Source organism: Sciurus vulgaris, assembly GCF_902686455.1.
Source record: "Sciurus vulgaris genome assembly, chromosome: 15".
Classification (NCBI taxonomy): domain Eukaryota; kingdom Metazoa; phylum Chordata; class Mammalia; order Rodentia; family Sciuridae; genus Sciurus; species Sciurus vulgaris.
The window spans coordinates 90154561-90169693 of record NC_136476.1 but is presented as its reverse complement, the minus strand read 5'-3'; the positions used below and the strand labels follow the sequence as shown (position 1 = coordinate 90169693).

The 15133-nt window shown below is 62.4% G+C and overlaps 2 protein-coding genes across 3 annotated transcripts; both read right to left on the bottom strand.

The window, feature by feature from the left end:
* Nucleotides 1-150: 150 nt before the first annotated feature.
* On the bottom strand, nt 151-4097 carry DPP7 (dipeptidyl peptidase 7). Its single transcript, XM_079112823.1, is given in 14 exon segments — nt 151-326; nt 329-431; nt 545-615; nt 987-1051; nt 1161-1317; nt 1391-1509; nt 2013-2073; nt 2233-2399; nt 2524-2605; nt 2677-2812; nt 3289-3452; nt 3541-3680; nt 3761-3874; nt 3943-4097. Coding segments are annotated over 14 exon segments (1503 nt in total). The 5' UTR covers nt 4046-4097; the 3' UTR covers nt 151-305.
* Nucleotides 4098-8139: 4042 nt separating this feature from the next.
* UAP1L1 (UDP-N-acetylglucosamine pyrophosphorylase 1 like 1) lies at nt 8140-15003 on the bottom strand. 2 transcript variants are annotated; one of them, XM_079112810.1, is made up of 10 exons: nt 14331-15003; nt 13601-13941; nt 13255-13459; nt 12866-13041; nt 12415-12587; nt 12132-12325; nt 11494-11634; nt 10874-11059; nt 10289-10355; nt 8140-10051 (listed from the first exon to the last, which is right to left on the bottom strand). In XM_079112810.1, exons 2-10 carry the CDS (start codon nt 13887-13889, stop codon nt 9959-9961), a joined length of 1524 nt encoding a protein of 507 aa, XP_078968936.1. In that variant the 5' UTR covers nt 13890-13941; nt 14331-15003; the 3' UTR covers nt 8140-9958. The 2 variants fall into 2 exon arrangements, with proteins under 2 accessions (XP_078968936.1, XP_078968935.1); XM_079112809.1 differs by lacking the exon at nt 14331-15003 and having other exon boundaries at nt 13601-14087.
* Between the last annotated feature and the right edge of the window lie 130 nt (nt 15004-15133).

Here is a 15133-nt window from a genome sequence, read left to right as displayed (position 1 = left end):
CAAGTGGCTTCCTGGACCAGGCCAGCCCGGGGAGAGGCAGGCTTCCCTCCCTGTGGACCTGGAGTATCAGACCTTAGAGTCAAGTTGGCTTTATTGAACGCTCAGCTGGCTTAGCAGGCGCTACACCAGATGCTCCTGCTGGCTTCTTCCCTGGGTCCTGCTCCCCATGGGACATGCCTGGCCCCAGGCAAGTTTATTCAGTTCCTTCCTCTGCCAACCCCCCCCCCCCAGGTCCCCACAATGCACCAGCCACACCCTGGCCCTGGGCGGTGCATCCAGGTGCAGGACGAGCAGCTCAGCCAACCTCACTTCTCCGGGTGTCCGGGATACACTGCTGCTCACTCCGGGCCTCCTCCACCCACTTGTGGATGAGGGCAGCCTCCAGCCTGCGCACCTCCACAACAGAGGCAGGGTCTTGCGGGTGGGACGCCCTGAGGAGTGGGCACAGGTTGGGAGACCACTCGACTGGGCACGCAGAACCCCTGCCTTCAGGGTGAGCCTCACCCACGCCCGGCCCAGGCCCAGGCGGGGCTGCTTCACTCACCTGAGGTCTAGGTGGTGGGCTCCCCCGTGGACGGTGACAGCAATGACCGATGCACTCAGGTTCTTCTGTATCTGTGGTCAGTGGAGGGATCTCCCATCAAGCATGCAGACTGAGCTCTGGTCATAGGCAGCCCACCTCAGCTCCGCCACCCAGTCATGCAGCTGAAGCAGTAACGAGGCAGCTGCATGGCTCAGTGGTCCCATTGGGAAGGAGAGGTGAAGGTCAGCAAGTCACAAGTTCATCCACATACTCGAACAGGACAGTAAGCCACGGGAGCAGAAGTGGCTGGTGGACGGAGGTGTGGGCCCTCAGGGCAAAGCCAGTTCTTGGGGGCTTTGGCAGGCTGATCAGTGACGCCCCACTCGGTACCCCCCTCAGCAAAACTAGTGACCCCGGAGCCAAGCACACTCGGGTGGGGTCCACTGCCCAGACCAGGACTCACCCCGCCCCCTGTCCAGGGGTCCAGGTCACCATTGGAGAAGATGATGTTGCTGGCAGCTTTGAGGTCTAAAAGAGAGGGCAAGTGGTGGCAAGAAGGCAGATGTGGCCCAGGGCTGTGAACTGCGCAGGCGCAGTGGCAGGGTGCTGCCTGGCACCCTCCCTCCGCAGCCCTTACCACCGCCCCAGAAGCTGGTGCGCAGCCAGTCCGGCCGGGGCCACACGCCCCACTTATTCAGGCAGTACTGCTGGCGGAGTTCAGTGGTGAATGGGAGGTCTGGGAACATGTCAGTCACGTTGTTGCTGTCAAACATCAGGTTGATCTCGGTGCAGGCCTGGAATGCCCCACCCGAGGTCAGGCAGGTAGGGGGACCCCACCCCCAGCCCCTCCGGCCACCACACCCACACCTGGTAGTCCCAGGCCTTGGCGTCAGGGCCAGTGCCACAGCCGGTGGGGTCAGCACAGCTCTGGTACAGCTGGTAGATGTTGTAACAGTGCTCTGTGCCCGAGGAGTTGTAGACCAGCCCTGGGAGGAGGGATGCTGGGGTCAGCACAAACCTGCACACTCAGGCCACCATCCCGACCCCTTGGGCAGGCCTCGCAGGGGGTGGGGGTTTGGGGTCCTGTGTATCCAGTGAGGAAAAACCCTGGGCTCTGCCTGGAGGTCCGTGGAACCCCTGCTGTCAGCCCTGCCCTGGCTACTGAGGGCAACCCAGTGTCACCTGACCTCCCGCCTACTGGGCAGGGTGGGGCATGCTGGCCGCCACGCCTGGGGGCCCCACTGAATAGTACCTCCAGGCCGACCTGGCCCCAGGCAGCAGGGAGGGGCCCTGGGGCAGCCACTCCGCAGCTTGGGGCTGGGGGACCTTACTGCTGCCCCAGAGCCTCAGCTAGCTGCGGTGCACAGACCTCTGCAGCCAGGGTGGCGTGGAGACAGCCCCCAGCCCAGGGCTGCAAGTCTTTGCTCTGTGGCCCAGACCACGGTCGAGCTGCAGACTTGCCCCCTGCAGAGCGGAGGCTCAGACTCACCTGTCAGCGCTCGTAGACCTACAATCCTCTGGGCCTCCCTCAGCAGCCGGTCACAGCCGACCTGGGGTAGAGGGACAGCAGAGGGTCTCAGAGGAGTCCGCCTCCTACAGCTCAGCCTTCCCTGGGCCCAGGATGGGTGTCAGGACTGCTGGCCTGTGGGGATGGAAGGCCACAGAGCAGGAGCAAGGCCCCTCCTCGTACCTGGGAAGAGGAGCCTCACCTTCACAGGGTTGGCGGGAAGGTACCCCATGAAGTCAGTGGGGTACGGGTAGTTCATCATGGCCAGCAGGACAAAGGCATTGCGGGCAAACAGGAAGAGCTGCGTCAGGTCCTTTGGGTCCAAGAGTGACTGGCAGGTGCCAAACTCCTGGCTGACCCTGTCATGGGCTACAGGGAAGGGACAGAGGGGAGGCTGCGGGAAGGTCGTGGCGGGGAGACAGGTGATGGGGGCTGAGGAGGCGGGAAGGTGGGGGTGAGGTAGGAGGGCGGGCAGTGGCCTCCTGGCCCTTACCTCCCTGTAGGACTAGGTTCCTGATCTGCTGGAAGGCCTCTCGCACGCCCTGGACACACCTGGGACTCTGGCTGTGGAAGGTCTGGAGAAGAGACCACAGTCACTGAGGCGGCTGACCCAGGCTGGCCCCCAGACCCCCAGACCCTCACTCACCGCTGTGATGTCGCGAAAGAACTGGCCGGAGGTTCCAAGGCCCGCGACAGACAGGACGGGTGCACTGGCTGCCAGCGCGCCCGCCACCAGGTGGGGGTACTTCATCCTCATGTAGGCGCTGAGCATCCCCCCATAGCTGGGCAAGCACGGGGTCAGGCTGTGGGCCTGCCCCCCGCCCTGGCCTCTGAGCTGCCCCCCACCCGCCCCCACTTCCTCTGCTTTCCTCAGAGGCCACAGGGGTTGAAGGAAGGACCTGGAACTTCCCTCACCCCCCAGTTCTGACCTGGGCTTCAGGCAGGCACAGCCTGCACTGGGAGAGGCCCCTGGTGCCCACGCCCCCAGGCCCGGCCCAGGGACTGGCTCAGGACCAGCAGGGAGGGCCTCCTGGAGCTGCCGTGTGGACTTAGGAGAGGTGGGAGGTAGGGGCAGAGGGACCAGTGACGTCTGAGCACCGAGGGGCGGGGTGGGGGCCTTCAGGAGGCCTGACTGGCCTGGACGGGGTGATGGCTGCCCTGGTGAGCTGGGGCGTGTCGGGAGAAGAAGAGCAAGGACGCCAGGCACAGGCCACACACACCTGTGTCCCATGGAGGCCCTGCCAGCCCATGGACTCACCTCCCTCCAAAGGCAATGACAGGACCGGCCTGTGCTCCCAGTTTCTGCCGCAGGGTCTGCAGTAGCATGGCGAAGTCCGCCAGGGCCTGCTCCACGGTCAGCAGCTCGGTGTGCTCGCGCTGTGTGGACTGCACACCGAAGGGGAGCGACGTTCCGTAGTAGCGCTGTGGGAGGCAGTGGGGGAGGCTGACCGGCTGCCTGCCAGGGCCCAGCCACCAGCCTGGGGACCACCAGGAGCCGGCCAGTACGTACGTGCTCCGCAAAGACAAGCAGGGCACCCTGCTGGGCCGCCAGCTCCACCAAGAAGCCCGTGTTGTTGGCCAGAGCCCACACGTCCACCTCATTCCCCGTGTAGAAGAAGATGGGCCCCTCGCCCCTTCTCCAGAATTTGTCTGCAGGGGACACGTGGGTGGGCTGAGGCCAGGGCAGGGGCAGTGGGCACGCGTCAGAGGGAGGCCAGGGCAGGGCTCACCTGACACCAACACCCGCTGGTTAAAGGTCTTGTTGCCGAACCTCGCAAAGTTGAAGTGGTCCAAAAACTGCTCAAAATACCTCTCCTGAAAGCCAGGGTCCAAGCCTCTGCGGGCTTGAGGGGAGACGGGGCTCAGGGATCGGCAGGCGTCAGGGAGGAGGGGCTGCTGGGTCTACACTCACCCCTAGCCTGGAGGCCACCCAGCCCCAGCATCAGCATCGGCAGCAGGACCCAGGCCCAGGAAGGGGCCCCACAGGCCACGGGCGCCCGGTGCTTGGAGCTCATGCCCGGCTCTGCGGACGGATACCAGCAGTCACGTGGGCAGGATCACATGACAGGCAGGGCCGCCTCACGTGACAGTCTGGGCGGGGCTGTCTTCCTGCCGTGGTGGGCACCAGAGCAGGGCTGGCCTACCCCTCCAGTGGGCCTCAGCTTCTGAGTCCTGGCAGGTCCTGAGGGTTCCTGGGCACCCGCTGTGTTCCCATGGCGACAGTCGCCATAGGACCCACAAGGCTTCGGATGAAGGCTGAGGCCGTGGCACCCAGGGCTGTGTGCCCAGCCACTACTGGGGGCCACAGAATGGGGAGAGGGTCCCGGAGGGAGAGGAGAGGGCACCTAGGCTGGAGGTGTCCGCCTGCGCCCTCCCCCACCCACGCAGCTCGCCCTCCCTGCCCCGCAGCCCAGTCAGCTCACCTGCACCTGTGGGCCAGTGCTGGGCAGGGTGTGCTCACAGCCAGGAGGTGGCTACTCTGCCCCAGCACTCAAGCATGTGGGCAGCAGGGCTGTGGTGCAGTGTGCTCAGGCAGAGCAAGAGAGGGTGGTGCAATCTGTGGCCTCCCCCGCAGGAGGGGGTCTGCAGAGGGTGTGGGTGCCCTGGGGTTTGGGCAGGTGGAAACATGGCTGTTCTGCTTCCCTGACTGGCACCCACTGTGCCCTGGGGAACCGGGAGGAGCTGCCTTCCCGAGTCCAGTCCATGACCTCGGTTACTCAACCCTGACTGGAGCCACGTCCCTGCAGCTGGTCCTGGGAGAAGCCCCGTGTGTGAGCCCCCCCAGGAGGGACTAGAGAATGCAGGGGGCTCCTGGGGTGGGGTCTTCAGAGGGTCTTCCTCTCTTGCCCAGGGCCCAGGCCTCCACACCCCTTCTGGGCAGCAGCCAAGGTCTCCAGAGCCTGGGAGGGATGGTCCCTATGGAGTTGAGCCTTCTGACAACCCCTCAGCACACACGGCAAAGGCCCCTTCCCAAAGATGGCGCTAGACTCAGTGTCCACCTAGCTGACCGGGCATAGCTTCTACAGCAGGCCGCACCCCCAGCTCCAGGTGACCCCATGCCCACTACCACCTTCAGCCTCCCGGAGACAGGGGTCATCTGAGCAACCAAGAGCAGGTGGGCCTAGGCAAGGCCCACACCTGCTGCAGGTACGGGGCTTTGAGGGTCCTTCCTTGCACCCCCCGCTGGCCAGTGGGTGCATCTGCAGCAGACCTCCAGGGCACAGGGCAAGAGGCATCTGGGGGTCTGGGCGCGGGAGGCCAGAAGGCAGTGACCTAAGCCCTCTCCCCGGGCCACCTGGCCACGCAATGCTCCCAGCCCACCCTGTGGCCTGTCTGTGGGTCTAGGCAACCTCCTCCCACCCTCCCCAGGTCGGGGATTTGGGGGCCATGCCAGCCCCTGTCCACCATCCCCCCTGCCCCCTCAGGCCTCAGAGCTGCTGGCTCCCAAGCTGGCCCAGAGCTCCTCGTTCCAGCCTGGCTGTGCCTCTTTAGGGCCCGCAGGCTTCTGTGGCAAACCACATCAGGAATGTACTCCTAAGGCCCCTGAAGCGTTGGGTTCAGTGTGGGGCACCGCCACCAGGAGCTAGTTCCCAAGTGATTTAAGTTCACCCCAAACAGAAGCCGCCTCTCACAGTAGCGGTCGCTCTGCTCTTTCCTGGTGCCTGATGGAGGTGTGTCAGGTGGGGAGACTCGGGGTGATGCCGGGAGGTGGAGCTGCCTCTGCTCCGTGGGAGAGCTCCCTGCTTTTCCCATCGTGAACACCACCACCTTGTGTGTATTGTTCGCCTGTCACAGCCCTTGAGCTGCTTCCACAGCTCGGTGCTTGTCAATAACGCTGCAACAAACACTGGTGTACAATACTACCTGAGTCCCTGTTTTCAGTTCCTCCGTACATGAACCCAAGGGGATGTGCTGGCCAGACGTGGTGGTGTACACCTGTGATCCCAGCAACTCGGGAGGCTGAGGCAGGAGGATCATAATTGGAGGCCATCCTGGGTGACTACCAAGACCCTGTTCCTCCATTCCATGGCTGATCTTTGCTCTGCTGGCAGTGTCCTTCCTGCACGTGAGCAAGCGCATCTTCCCCTTATTCAGATCTCTCTTCAACAGCACTTGGAGACTTTCATTGTGTTTCACCTCACTGATTGAATGTGCCTCCAGGTGTTTCATTCTTGCAGATGCCGTTGTAAATGGAGTTGTTTTCCTAATTTCCTTTTTAGTGTTTGTGGCTGGTGCGTGGAAATGCAGCTCAAGTTTCTGGTGCAAGGAAATGCAGCTGAAGTTGTTATCAACTTCAAACCCTGAAACTTCATGGCGCTTCTTTACCAGCACTAGTAGCTGTTGTGTGTGGGGGGTCTACATATAGGATCCTATTACTGCACCTTTCCAGTTTGGACACCTTATTTCTTCTTCAGCTGCCCTGACTGGCCTTCCAGGGTGACACTGAATGGCAGTGGCAAAAGCAGGCATCTTTGCCTTGTCCCTGATCCCAGAGGAAAAGCTCACAGGCTCTGCCACTGAGTTTGGTGTTAGCTGTGGGCTTCTCGTGAGACCTCTGTGACGTGGCCAGGTCCCCTTCCGCTGTGGAAGGTGCCGGCCTTGTCAGTGCCTCTCCTGTGTTGCTGAGCGCACCTGTGTTCTCGCCCTCTGCCCGCTCACCGTGGTCTGTTGTACTGGTGAGTTTCGGGTGCGAACCACCCCTGCATCATGCTGGTGAATTCCACTTGGGTGCTTTTAGCTCTCGATCCTGCTGCTTCAGCCTCCTGAACCTCTGGGATTACAGGAGTGCACCACCACACCTGGCTGGCTGACAAATTTTGCTCACTTCAAATGTATCATTCCTAGCCAGGTACAGTGGCACACACCTGTAACCCCAGTGCCTCAGGAGGCTGAGGTGCGAGGATCCAAAATTCAGGGACAGCTTGGGCAACTTAGCAAGACCCTGTCTCTTAACAAAAAATTAAACAAAACAGGGCTGGTGGTGTAGCTCAGTGGTAGAGCACCCCTGGGTTCAGTCCCTAGGACCATTATACATAAACACTCATCCCATTTTCTTCTGGCCCTCATGGCTGTGCTGGGAAATCAGCTATTAACTCACTGGAGATTCCTTGTCTGCAACAGGTCTCTCCTCTCCTCTTGCCATTTAAAGGTTACCTTGTATTTCGAGAGTTCCGTATTTGAGTGTTGGGTGGTAAAGTCTTGGTCCCCAGTCAGGTACTGTTGGGAGGTAGAGCCTTTTGGGGAGTCTCAAGGTCACTGGAGGTGAGCCCCAAGGGGCTTGTGGGGCCTGGTCCCTTCCCTTCACTGCCTCCCGGGCACAGGGTGTGAGGTTTGGCCCCCATGACATGCCGCCTCCCCACAGGTCAAAGCAACAGGGCCGATCCTGGACTAAGGAACCTGGGAGGGAAGGTGTGCCATGGGGCTGGGAGCTCCTGCAAGCAGCCCCAACAGGATGAGGCAGGGCTGCAGTGGAGGCCCCAGGAGCGGGAGGTGCCTGCCCCTCACCAGGGAGGCTGCAGTCAGAAGCCTGCCGGAGACTGGCCATCAGGAAGCTTCAGGACGGAGCAACCCGGTTACCCAGGCCCTGCCCGAGCACCCGGCAGGGCCTCACCGAGGCAGCTCCCTGCAGAAGGAGCTGGGAGGCGGCCGTGCAGACAGCGGCCGCTGGTGCTCTCCTGCCGTGGGATTCCCAGTGGGCATTCTGGGGATGGGGGCTCCCAGCTCATCTGCATCTGTGTGGAGACCTCCTGGTCCCGCAGCCTCTCCCTTCTTGGGATCGGCTTCGAGGTCTCCTGCACAGCTCTGCTGGCAGTCCCAGCAGGGCCCTCAAACGGCTCCAGGAAAACCACCCATCTCCAGAGGCTGGTGCAGGAGGAGGAGCCCCAGCAGCTGTGAGGGCTCCGCATACTTCCCCACCCCTGGGCTGTCTCGGCCCTGGTGAGGAGCCCGGCGGGAGCTCCAGGGCTTTCCTGGGCACCCCAGAGCCGTCTCTGCTCCAGGTGTGGACTCCAGTTCCCACAAGGCCCCACGCTCCAGCCCTCAGACAGCCGTGCACACCTGGCCCCCGTTCCCACCACCTGTGTGCTCCTCAGAAACTGCTCCCGTCAGGTAGTGACCAATCTCAGCACCTTGTTTATTGCAAGTGTCCATCTGTGGCGTGAACATGGGGGCATTTTCAAGAGCTGGTTGCCTCTTCGGGGAGGGCTGGGCTTGGGGTGGAGGGTGTGAGTAAGAAGGGAAGCCCGAGGGGCTCTGTGATGGGGACGGTCCTGCACCTCGGATGCACCGAGACGACACGGAACGCTGTCCCATGTCGCTTTCCTGGTTCAGTACTGCACTACAACCACGTACGATGCAAAAGTGAGCCGGGGACAGCGGCACAGGACCATAATGCCAGAAACTGGGGAGCCTGAGGCAGGAGGATCACAAGTTCAAGGCCAGTCTCAGTAACTTAGCAAGGCCCCATCTCAAAATAAGTAAGTAAAAAGGGCTGTGGGTGCAGCTCAGCAGTAAGAGCGTCCCTGGGTCGATCCCCAGCACCCAAGACAACAAACAGAAACCAAAGGCACCCAACAGGGGAAGCTGGCACAGGCACAGGTGCCCTGTCCTTGACACCCACGTGGAGGAGTGACTGGGTTCTTCTTCAGTTCTCCCAAGAATTCACCCGACTGCCTGACTTCTACAGGAAAGGTGTCCTGACGGTTCCAGTTACAGCCAGGAGGCACAGCTGCGGGCAGGGCCGTGGCTGAGGCTGTCTCCTGCCTGGGCCGTCTGCTTGCCTGACGGGCACCGAGGCATGCGAGCTGCTTGAGGTTGGCAGTGATACCCCACAGGGCCTGGGGGAAGCCCGCACTGCGAGGGCACGGGCCCACCAAGGCCCTCTGGCTCAGGTGGGGGGGATGGGCTCCATGTCCTGGAGAGACCCACCCTTCCCGACAGCACCCCTCCCCTGGAAAACAGAGGGGGAGGGGTGGGCACTGCAGGGGTGGGCAGGCGGCCTTGCGGGCACAGGCCAGTTCCCAGCCTGTCTCACATCAGTGGGGTGGGTGCCCTGCCCTCCCGCAGTGGAAGGCAGGTGTGCAGTGAAGACGGAGCCTCACCGGGAGCACAGGAAGAGCACCAAGTGCTCGGAGGAGCCCAAGCGCCATGTTCCGTGGCCGCTGGAGGCAGGCAGGGCGAGAGCTGCGCTAACCCAGCTGACCGTGACTGACGGGAAACCACCCAGGCCGTCCCCCCACCGGCCTCACTTCCCGGAGAAGCACTCAATCTGCAGCCACAGCACCTACAGACGTGGCCGAGAGGAAGGCAAGAGAGCCAGTGTGCTGCCCAGCTGCTCAGAGCCTTTGCTGTGGACAGCCAGACCTCCTGTTGGCCTCCGTGTGGCAGGCAGAGTGAGGACCCCAACCTCACCCATTACTGGTGAAGCTGCCGAGGAGGGAAGGCACAGCCCCTTAAGCATCCCTCTTTGAGGCAACGAGACCTGTCTGCTTTTTCATTTCCTCATCTGAAGTCTGAACAGTGTCCTGGCCATGGTTAGCGTGTCTCCCCACGTCTGCCAAAAAGGCAGCAGGCCTGCACATTGGTCAGGGCGGCTTTCAGAGGGACAGGGACATCCCCTACTCTGGGCCCTCCAGATGCACACCTCCCACCCCACCCCAATGACTCTTCATTATCATTCTCTGAGGTCCTGAAACCCTTGGCCTCCCAGCCAGACCCCCAGACCCAGAAATGAAGCCAAAAAGCCCACAGCAGGCTGGTGGTCACTGGTGTCCACAGTGATGGAGGAAGGGGCTCTTCATGCAGTGAAGGAGCACATTCCCTTCTGGGTTCTGCAGGCTGGAGGTGCACAGCAGCCTGCATTCCAGCAGAATGCAGGACAGGGCTGTGTCCCCACCCACAGGCCCCCGTGCTGCAGGCCTGGGAGAAAGTCAGGTCTCCTGCAGCTGCAGAACCCTGGCCTGCTCCTCATCCAGGATGAATGGGGACTGCAGCTCCCGACCTCGCAGGTACCTTTCCAAACCCTGAAACAATTAAGTCATGATGTCCAGTTGGTCATTCCTCCACAAAGGCCTCTGGCTACCTCTGCCCACCTACACCCCAAAAGGTTCTCTTCAACTTCAAAGGACCATTTACCTCACTGGTAAACTGAGGCAGGCTCTGATTTGTCCACTCCTGTACCCACCTCTCCCCAGACTCTTCCTCTGGCTCACACAAGCCAGACCCCAGAAAAGCCCCAGACAGGAATGGGCAGCTCTCACCTCTCCAGAGTAAGACACCAAGGGCGATATCTCACAGATGGCCGGAGGGTCTCCATTTGGGAGCAAGCTGGAAGAAGCCCGCAGGTCAGCATCTGCCTCCTGTGCGTGCCCTGGATCCTCCCCAGCACACCATGAGCCTGCTCAGCAGTTGAGCGCCACATGCCCATCCCCTGCAGGCCCCTCCTAGCTCTCCCCTCTGTACTCAGCCTGTGCAGACTGCCCCACAGCACAGGCTCTGGCCTGGCTAGAATGCACCCCACAGGCACCCCACAGCCCAGGCAGCCAGATCTAGCTGCAGCTGCAGATGGTTGGGGTCGGAAGCCAAAGGTCCTTTTCTTTTCCAGTCCCAAGTCAGAGAACCTGATGTCTTCTGACAGCTCTGTCTAGGTCTTTCTCAAAGCTTGTAAGTTCAGAGGTCCAAGCCCCCTGCCCAGCAGAACTCAAGGATGAGACAGTCACGGTGCAGGCTGGGCTGGCTGGGTACGAGGCCAATGGTGTGTGCCAGGGTGCTAGAGCAAAAGCCCCTCCCCGCTGGGACAGTGGCAAGGCCCCAGCCCCTCCAGGCCACACCCTAGGCCCACTTACCAGGGCAGCTCAGGAAGCTGGGCCCCATGTGCATCCAGGAAGCGGGCCCCCGCCTGCAGAGCCCACCGGTAGTGCTGAGCCAGCAGGGCCCGCCTGGCAGTGGAAGGGTTGTCCCTGCCAGCCGCCTCTGCATTCTTCAGGGGGGAAAACTCCTCCTCCCGAGGCACTTCGAATGCAACAAAGTTCCTGGTGAGGAGCAGGGCTGGTCATCCCATGTCCAGCCAGTAGCCCTGGTCTGGGCAGGCAAGGGGTGCCCGGCTCACAGGGAGTGTGTCCCCACAAGCAGCAGGTCCAGGGAGGGTCTTTCCTCCAAGTCAACCTCTTCTTCCCACAGCATCTGCCCAAAGCCTGGAGCCAGGCAGAGTGAGGCTCAGAGGCAGCGGACTTCCAGGAGGGCAGCTGCGTTGCCCCACCACCAGCTGCCCAGATGTCTCCTCTGCTGCCCCCGCCCTCTGCTGTTTCCCTGAGACAGGAGCATGCGCTGGCCTTCTCCCCAGACCTGTCTACAGCCTCCCAGTCCTTCCGCCCCTCACTGAGCCTCACTTCCCTGCCTGGCTAGGCCTCAGAACCCACCACCAAAAAAGAGGCAAGAAAGAAAAAATCACAACTTCAGCACAAACCCAGCAAACTGGAACACATCGAACACAAACTTCTCCATCTTTATGCCGTTTGGCTTCAGCGGTGTCACCGGGTGCCCCGCCTCGTCCACGTAGGGAACCTTCTTCACCGCCACGTGTTGCTTCAACAGGGGCTCACGGTCCCTGGGGGCAGAGGGCAGGGGAGGACATCAGACAGGACCCCCCTGGGATCCCAGTCCCACCTCTGGGTGCACCTGGTCAGGCAGGGCAGCTGGCAGTAGGGTGCCACAGCACAAGTGAGGCGGCCTGGCCAGATCTCTGAGGAGGGCACGGCTCTCCCCCCAACCCCCACATCCCCAGCCACACCCCTGCCCAGGCTAATGGAAACCAGCAAGTCACAGGGAAGAGATGGTGTCCAAGGGCAAGGAGGCCCACAGGCAGGAGAAGACAAGTCTGATCACAGAGCCCTGCACTGGCTGCCCAAGAGCACAGGTGTCCTCCTGGGCCCCGGCTTGCTGAGAGCCGGAACTTTCTCCATCTGACCCCACAGGCGTTCTCAGCCCTGCGAGGCCTGGCGGCTCCCGTGGCTGCAGCCCAGGGCCCTGGCCCCATCTGGCACTGCTGGTCCCTGGTCAGGGTAGGCAGCTCTGGCTGTTCTTCCACAGTCATCGGCTGGCTACCTGGCAATAGTCTGGAGGAAGTCTCGGGTGAAGAAGTGATTGCAGATGTTGCCTGCGTTGTAAATCAGGCCACCATCGGTGCCACGCAGTTGGGCCACCTCAGGGCTGATCTCACTGTACTCCACCACCTGGGGGACACCGTCCAGCCGGCATACCACGCCCACTGGCTCCTCAGGGTATGCCTTCTCCACCACCTGCAGCCACCAGGGATGGGCTCAGAGGCTGGGTGCGCCCGGGCAGGGTGAGGGGCGGGGCTTGGCGGGGGGCGGGGCTTGGCGTTCACCTTGGCGCCACAGTCCGCACCCTGCAGCACGCAGAAGCCGATAAAGACCGGGTCCGCCAGCCGCACCAGGATGTTGTCCACACAGTACACGTGCACGAACTCCACTCCCCGACGCTCCATGTCCTCTAGAATACGGTGGTCCTCCAGAGCGCAGTACAGACCCCCGTTGCCATCTGCAGACAGAGAAAGAAATGGGCCTTACGACTGGCTTCAGTCAGGACTCGGCACTACTCCAAGAAATGTTGCAGGTGGGCAAGCCCCTACATTTGCCATCCCAATTGCTCTGTAACATGCAACAGACGGCACTCAGTGCCCAGAGAGAGCAGGCAACTGGCCTAGGATCAGACAGGCTCCTGACAGCACATTCAGCCTGCAACCCAGGCCTCTTGATCCTCATCTGCCCTGAGATCCAGGTTGGGTGGTCCCAGCCTTTCTCAGTGGTGGGTGGTACCTGGGGCCATGGCAACTTTGTCTTTCCGCTCCAGGATGACCCTGCCCTCAAAGGTCACAGCAGGTAGCATGCGCTGTTCAAACAGGACCACATTGGCAGGGTCCAGGTGGAAAAAGTCATGCTCCTTGAAGAACTTGGCAGTGGGCTCCAGCGTGAACTCACTGGTCATGATGTACCTGTCCGGGAGGCAGTCGTGAGCTTCCTCCAGGTGTCCTGCCCCTCGGCCAAATGGGGCTGGGAGGGCTGGCACTGGGGTCCAGACTGAGGCCTGTCGGACCTCTGCCTGGGTGGGTTTGGGGATTCATCCGGGGCTGTGTTGGTGTGGGGGAAGGGCTGGGACCACATGGGGAGGGTCTTTCTGGGGCTAATGTGAAACAGGGAGGACACACCAGGGCACAGTGCAGCGAGTCCCGTGGCGCTCGCCAGCCAGCTGCTCCACCCGCCGGATCCGCTCCGCCTGCAGCTGGTACAGGGTCTTCTGGCTGGGCAGCCCCACATGATACATGCCCTTGGGGTAGGAGACCCCCAGTCGAGTGCCCTGGCCGCCCGCCAGCAGCAGGACTGCCACCTTGTTCAGGGCAATCTGGCGGAAACCTAGGGGTGAGGGAACATCCGGGGCTGCGGCTGCGACCTCGGAGCTAGTACGCGCGGGTGGGGAGCGCTGGAAGGCAAATCGAATTCCTCGCGTCCCGCTCCGTGGGCTTGTCTCTCCACCGGGACCCCTGCGCCGCCTACCTTCCTCCTCCCAACGCCGCCGCACCTCGGGGTCGCCGCGGCTCGCGCTGCCCACGCGCTCCCGAGGCAGGGGCCGCAGGCGCGCGGCCAAGTCCGGCGGGGGCCCGGAGGTGCGCGCACAGGCCGCCGCTGCTCGTTTACAGTGCTCGCGCAGCGCGTCGGGCTCAAACAGCGCCAGCTCCGCCAGCAGCGCGGCGCGCGGCCCCGGGGCCAGCTCGCCCCAGAAGCGCATCAGATGCTCCTGGCCCGCGCGCTGGAGCTGGGCGCGCACGTCCGTCTCCGAGGCCATGTCGTCGCCGACGACGCAAGACCAGCCGGCACTCGTGACCCGCACGCTCCGTCTGAAGAGTATCACGAGACCCGGCGGGCGGCGCTGGCCCTGGCTGGGCGGGCCCAAGGTGCCCCGCCTGGGCCCGGACAGGGCCCTGCAACGGCTCCGTCCCCGGCCTGCCTCCGCCCCATTCCGGGGCCTCCGGGTCCCTGGATTCGTCCCGTCCCCGGAGCCGTCCCGTTCCCGGAGCTTACGTCCGGGAAACGCCCGGGTCTTGACTTTGGCTCCGCCCCAGGTCCCCTCTATACCCGCCCCCAAGACCGTCCCGTCCAGCCCCAAGCCCGACCCTAAGCCCAGCCCTCCCCGTCCGCCCCGCCCCAAGACCACTCCCGGGCGGATCCCTACCGCCCCACTGCCCCGCCCCGCTCCTAGGAAGCGGGAGAACTTCTGTGGCGGTACCTGCAGGAGTGGGTGCAAGAGCTGGACCTTTGCGCCGGGGGAGAACGGGCGACCGAGCTGGGCCGAGGCGCCACTCAGGGGATCGGTGACCCGGCCAGCCAGGCTTGAGGGATGACCAGCCCTAACCCTGCCTGCTCACAGCCGAGCGGCCGGCAAGAGTCCGCCCTGCGCAGGATGAGCCTGAGAAGGACCTGGGCATGCTGGCCTTCACCAAGACTCGGGCAGAGGTCGGGGGACAGTCCAGGGGCTCAGGGAGAAGTCCAGAGACTAGGCTGGGTTGTGGCTGGGAGAGGGGTGGGGCCAGATCTAGCAGGCCAGCGTGCCAGACGTCCAAGGGCTGCGGGAGAGCATTGCCCTTCGTGCGGGGGCGGGGGCTCCCTGCTCACAGGGGGAACTTCCCACAGCCCACCGCCGCAGCCCCTCGGGCCTGTTTAACTGTGACATTTTGATATCTTAGTTTTCCTAAAGTCTCTTGTGAAGAACAGGAAGACATAGCTTCAGCCACCTAGTTTCTTTTAGAAACTAGCTTCATTAAGTCTAAAAGTAAAGCATGCTTTTAAAAAGTTCAGGTGGTGTTTTGGACCCAAAATGGAAAGGAACATTACCCTCCGGTCTGCTCCTGTTAAGGGACTGTGTCTTCTGAGTTGGGAAGCCCAGCTTTACAGGAGCCAGGCCACAATAAAAACCCCTAGACCAGAAAGGGGTGCCCCCCCCCCCTTAACTTGCCTCAGGCCTTCCTGGTCCCGCAGCCCCAGAAAGCCACGTGACTCAGGGCTGCCGCCTTCCTGCCTTCTCTGCTGCCT

What these genes read in the sequence shown, in the direction of transcription:
- UAP1L1 (XM_079112810.1), bottom strand. Translation starts at nt 13,889, where the DNA reads ATGGCCTCGGAGACGGACGTGCGCGCCCAGCTCCAGCGCGCGGGCCAG. An exon ending in GATGTGTTCCAGTTTGCTGG is followed by an intron (nt 11,060 to 11,493) that starts GTTTGTGCTGAA and finishes GCTCCTCACCAG; the next exon opens with GAACTTTGTTGCATTCGAAG. An exon ending in CAGCTTCCTGAGCTGCCCTG is followed by an intron (nt 10,356 to 10,873) that starts GTAAGTGGGCCT and finishes GGCTTCTTCCAG; the next exon opens with CTTGCTCCCAAATGGAGACC.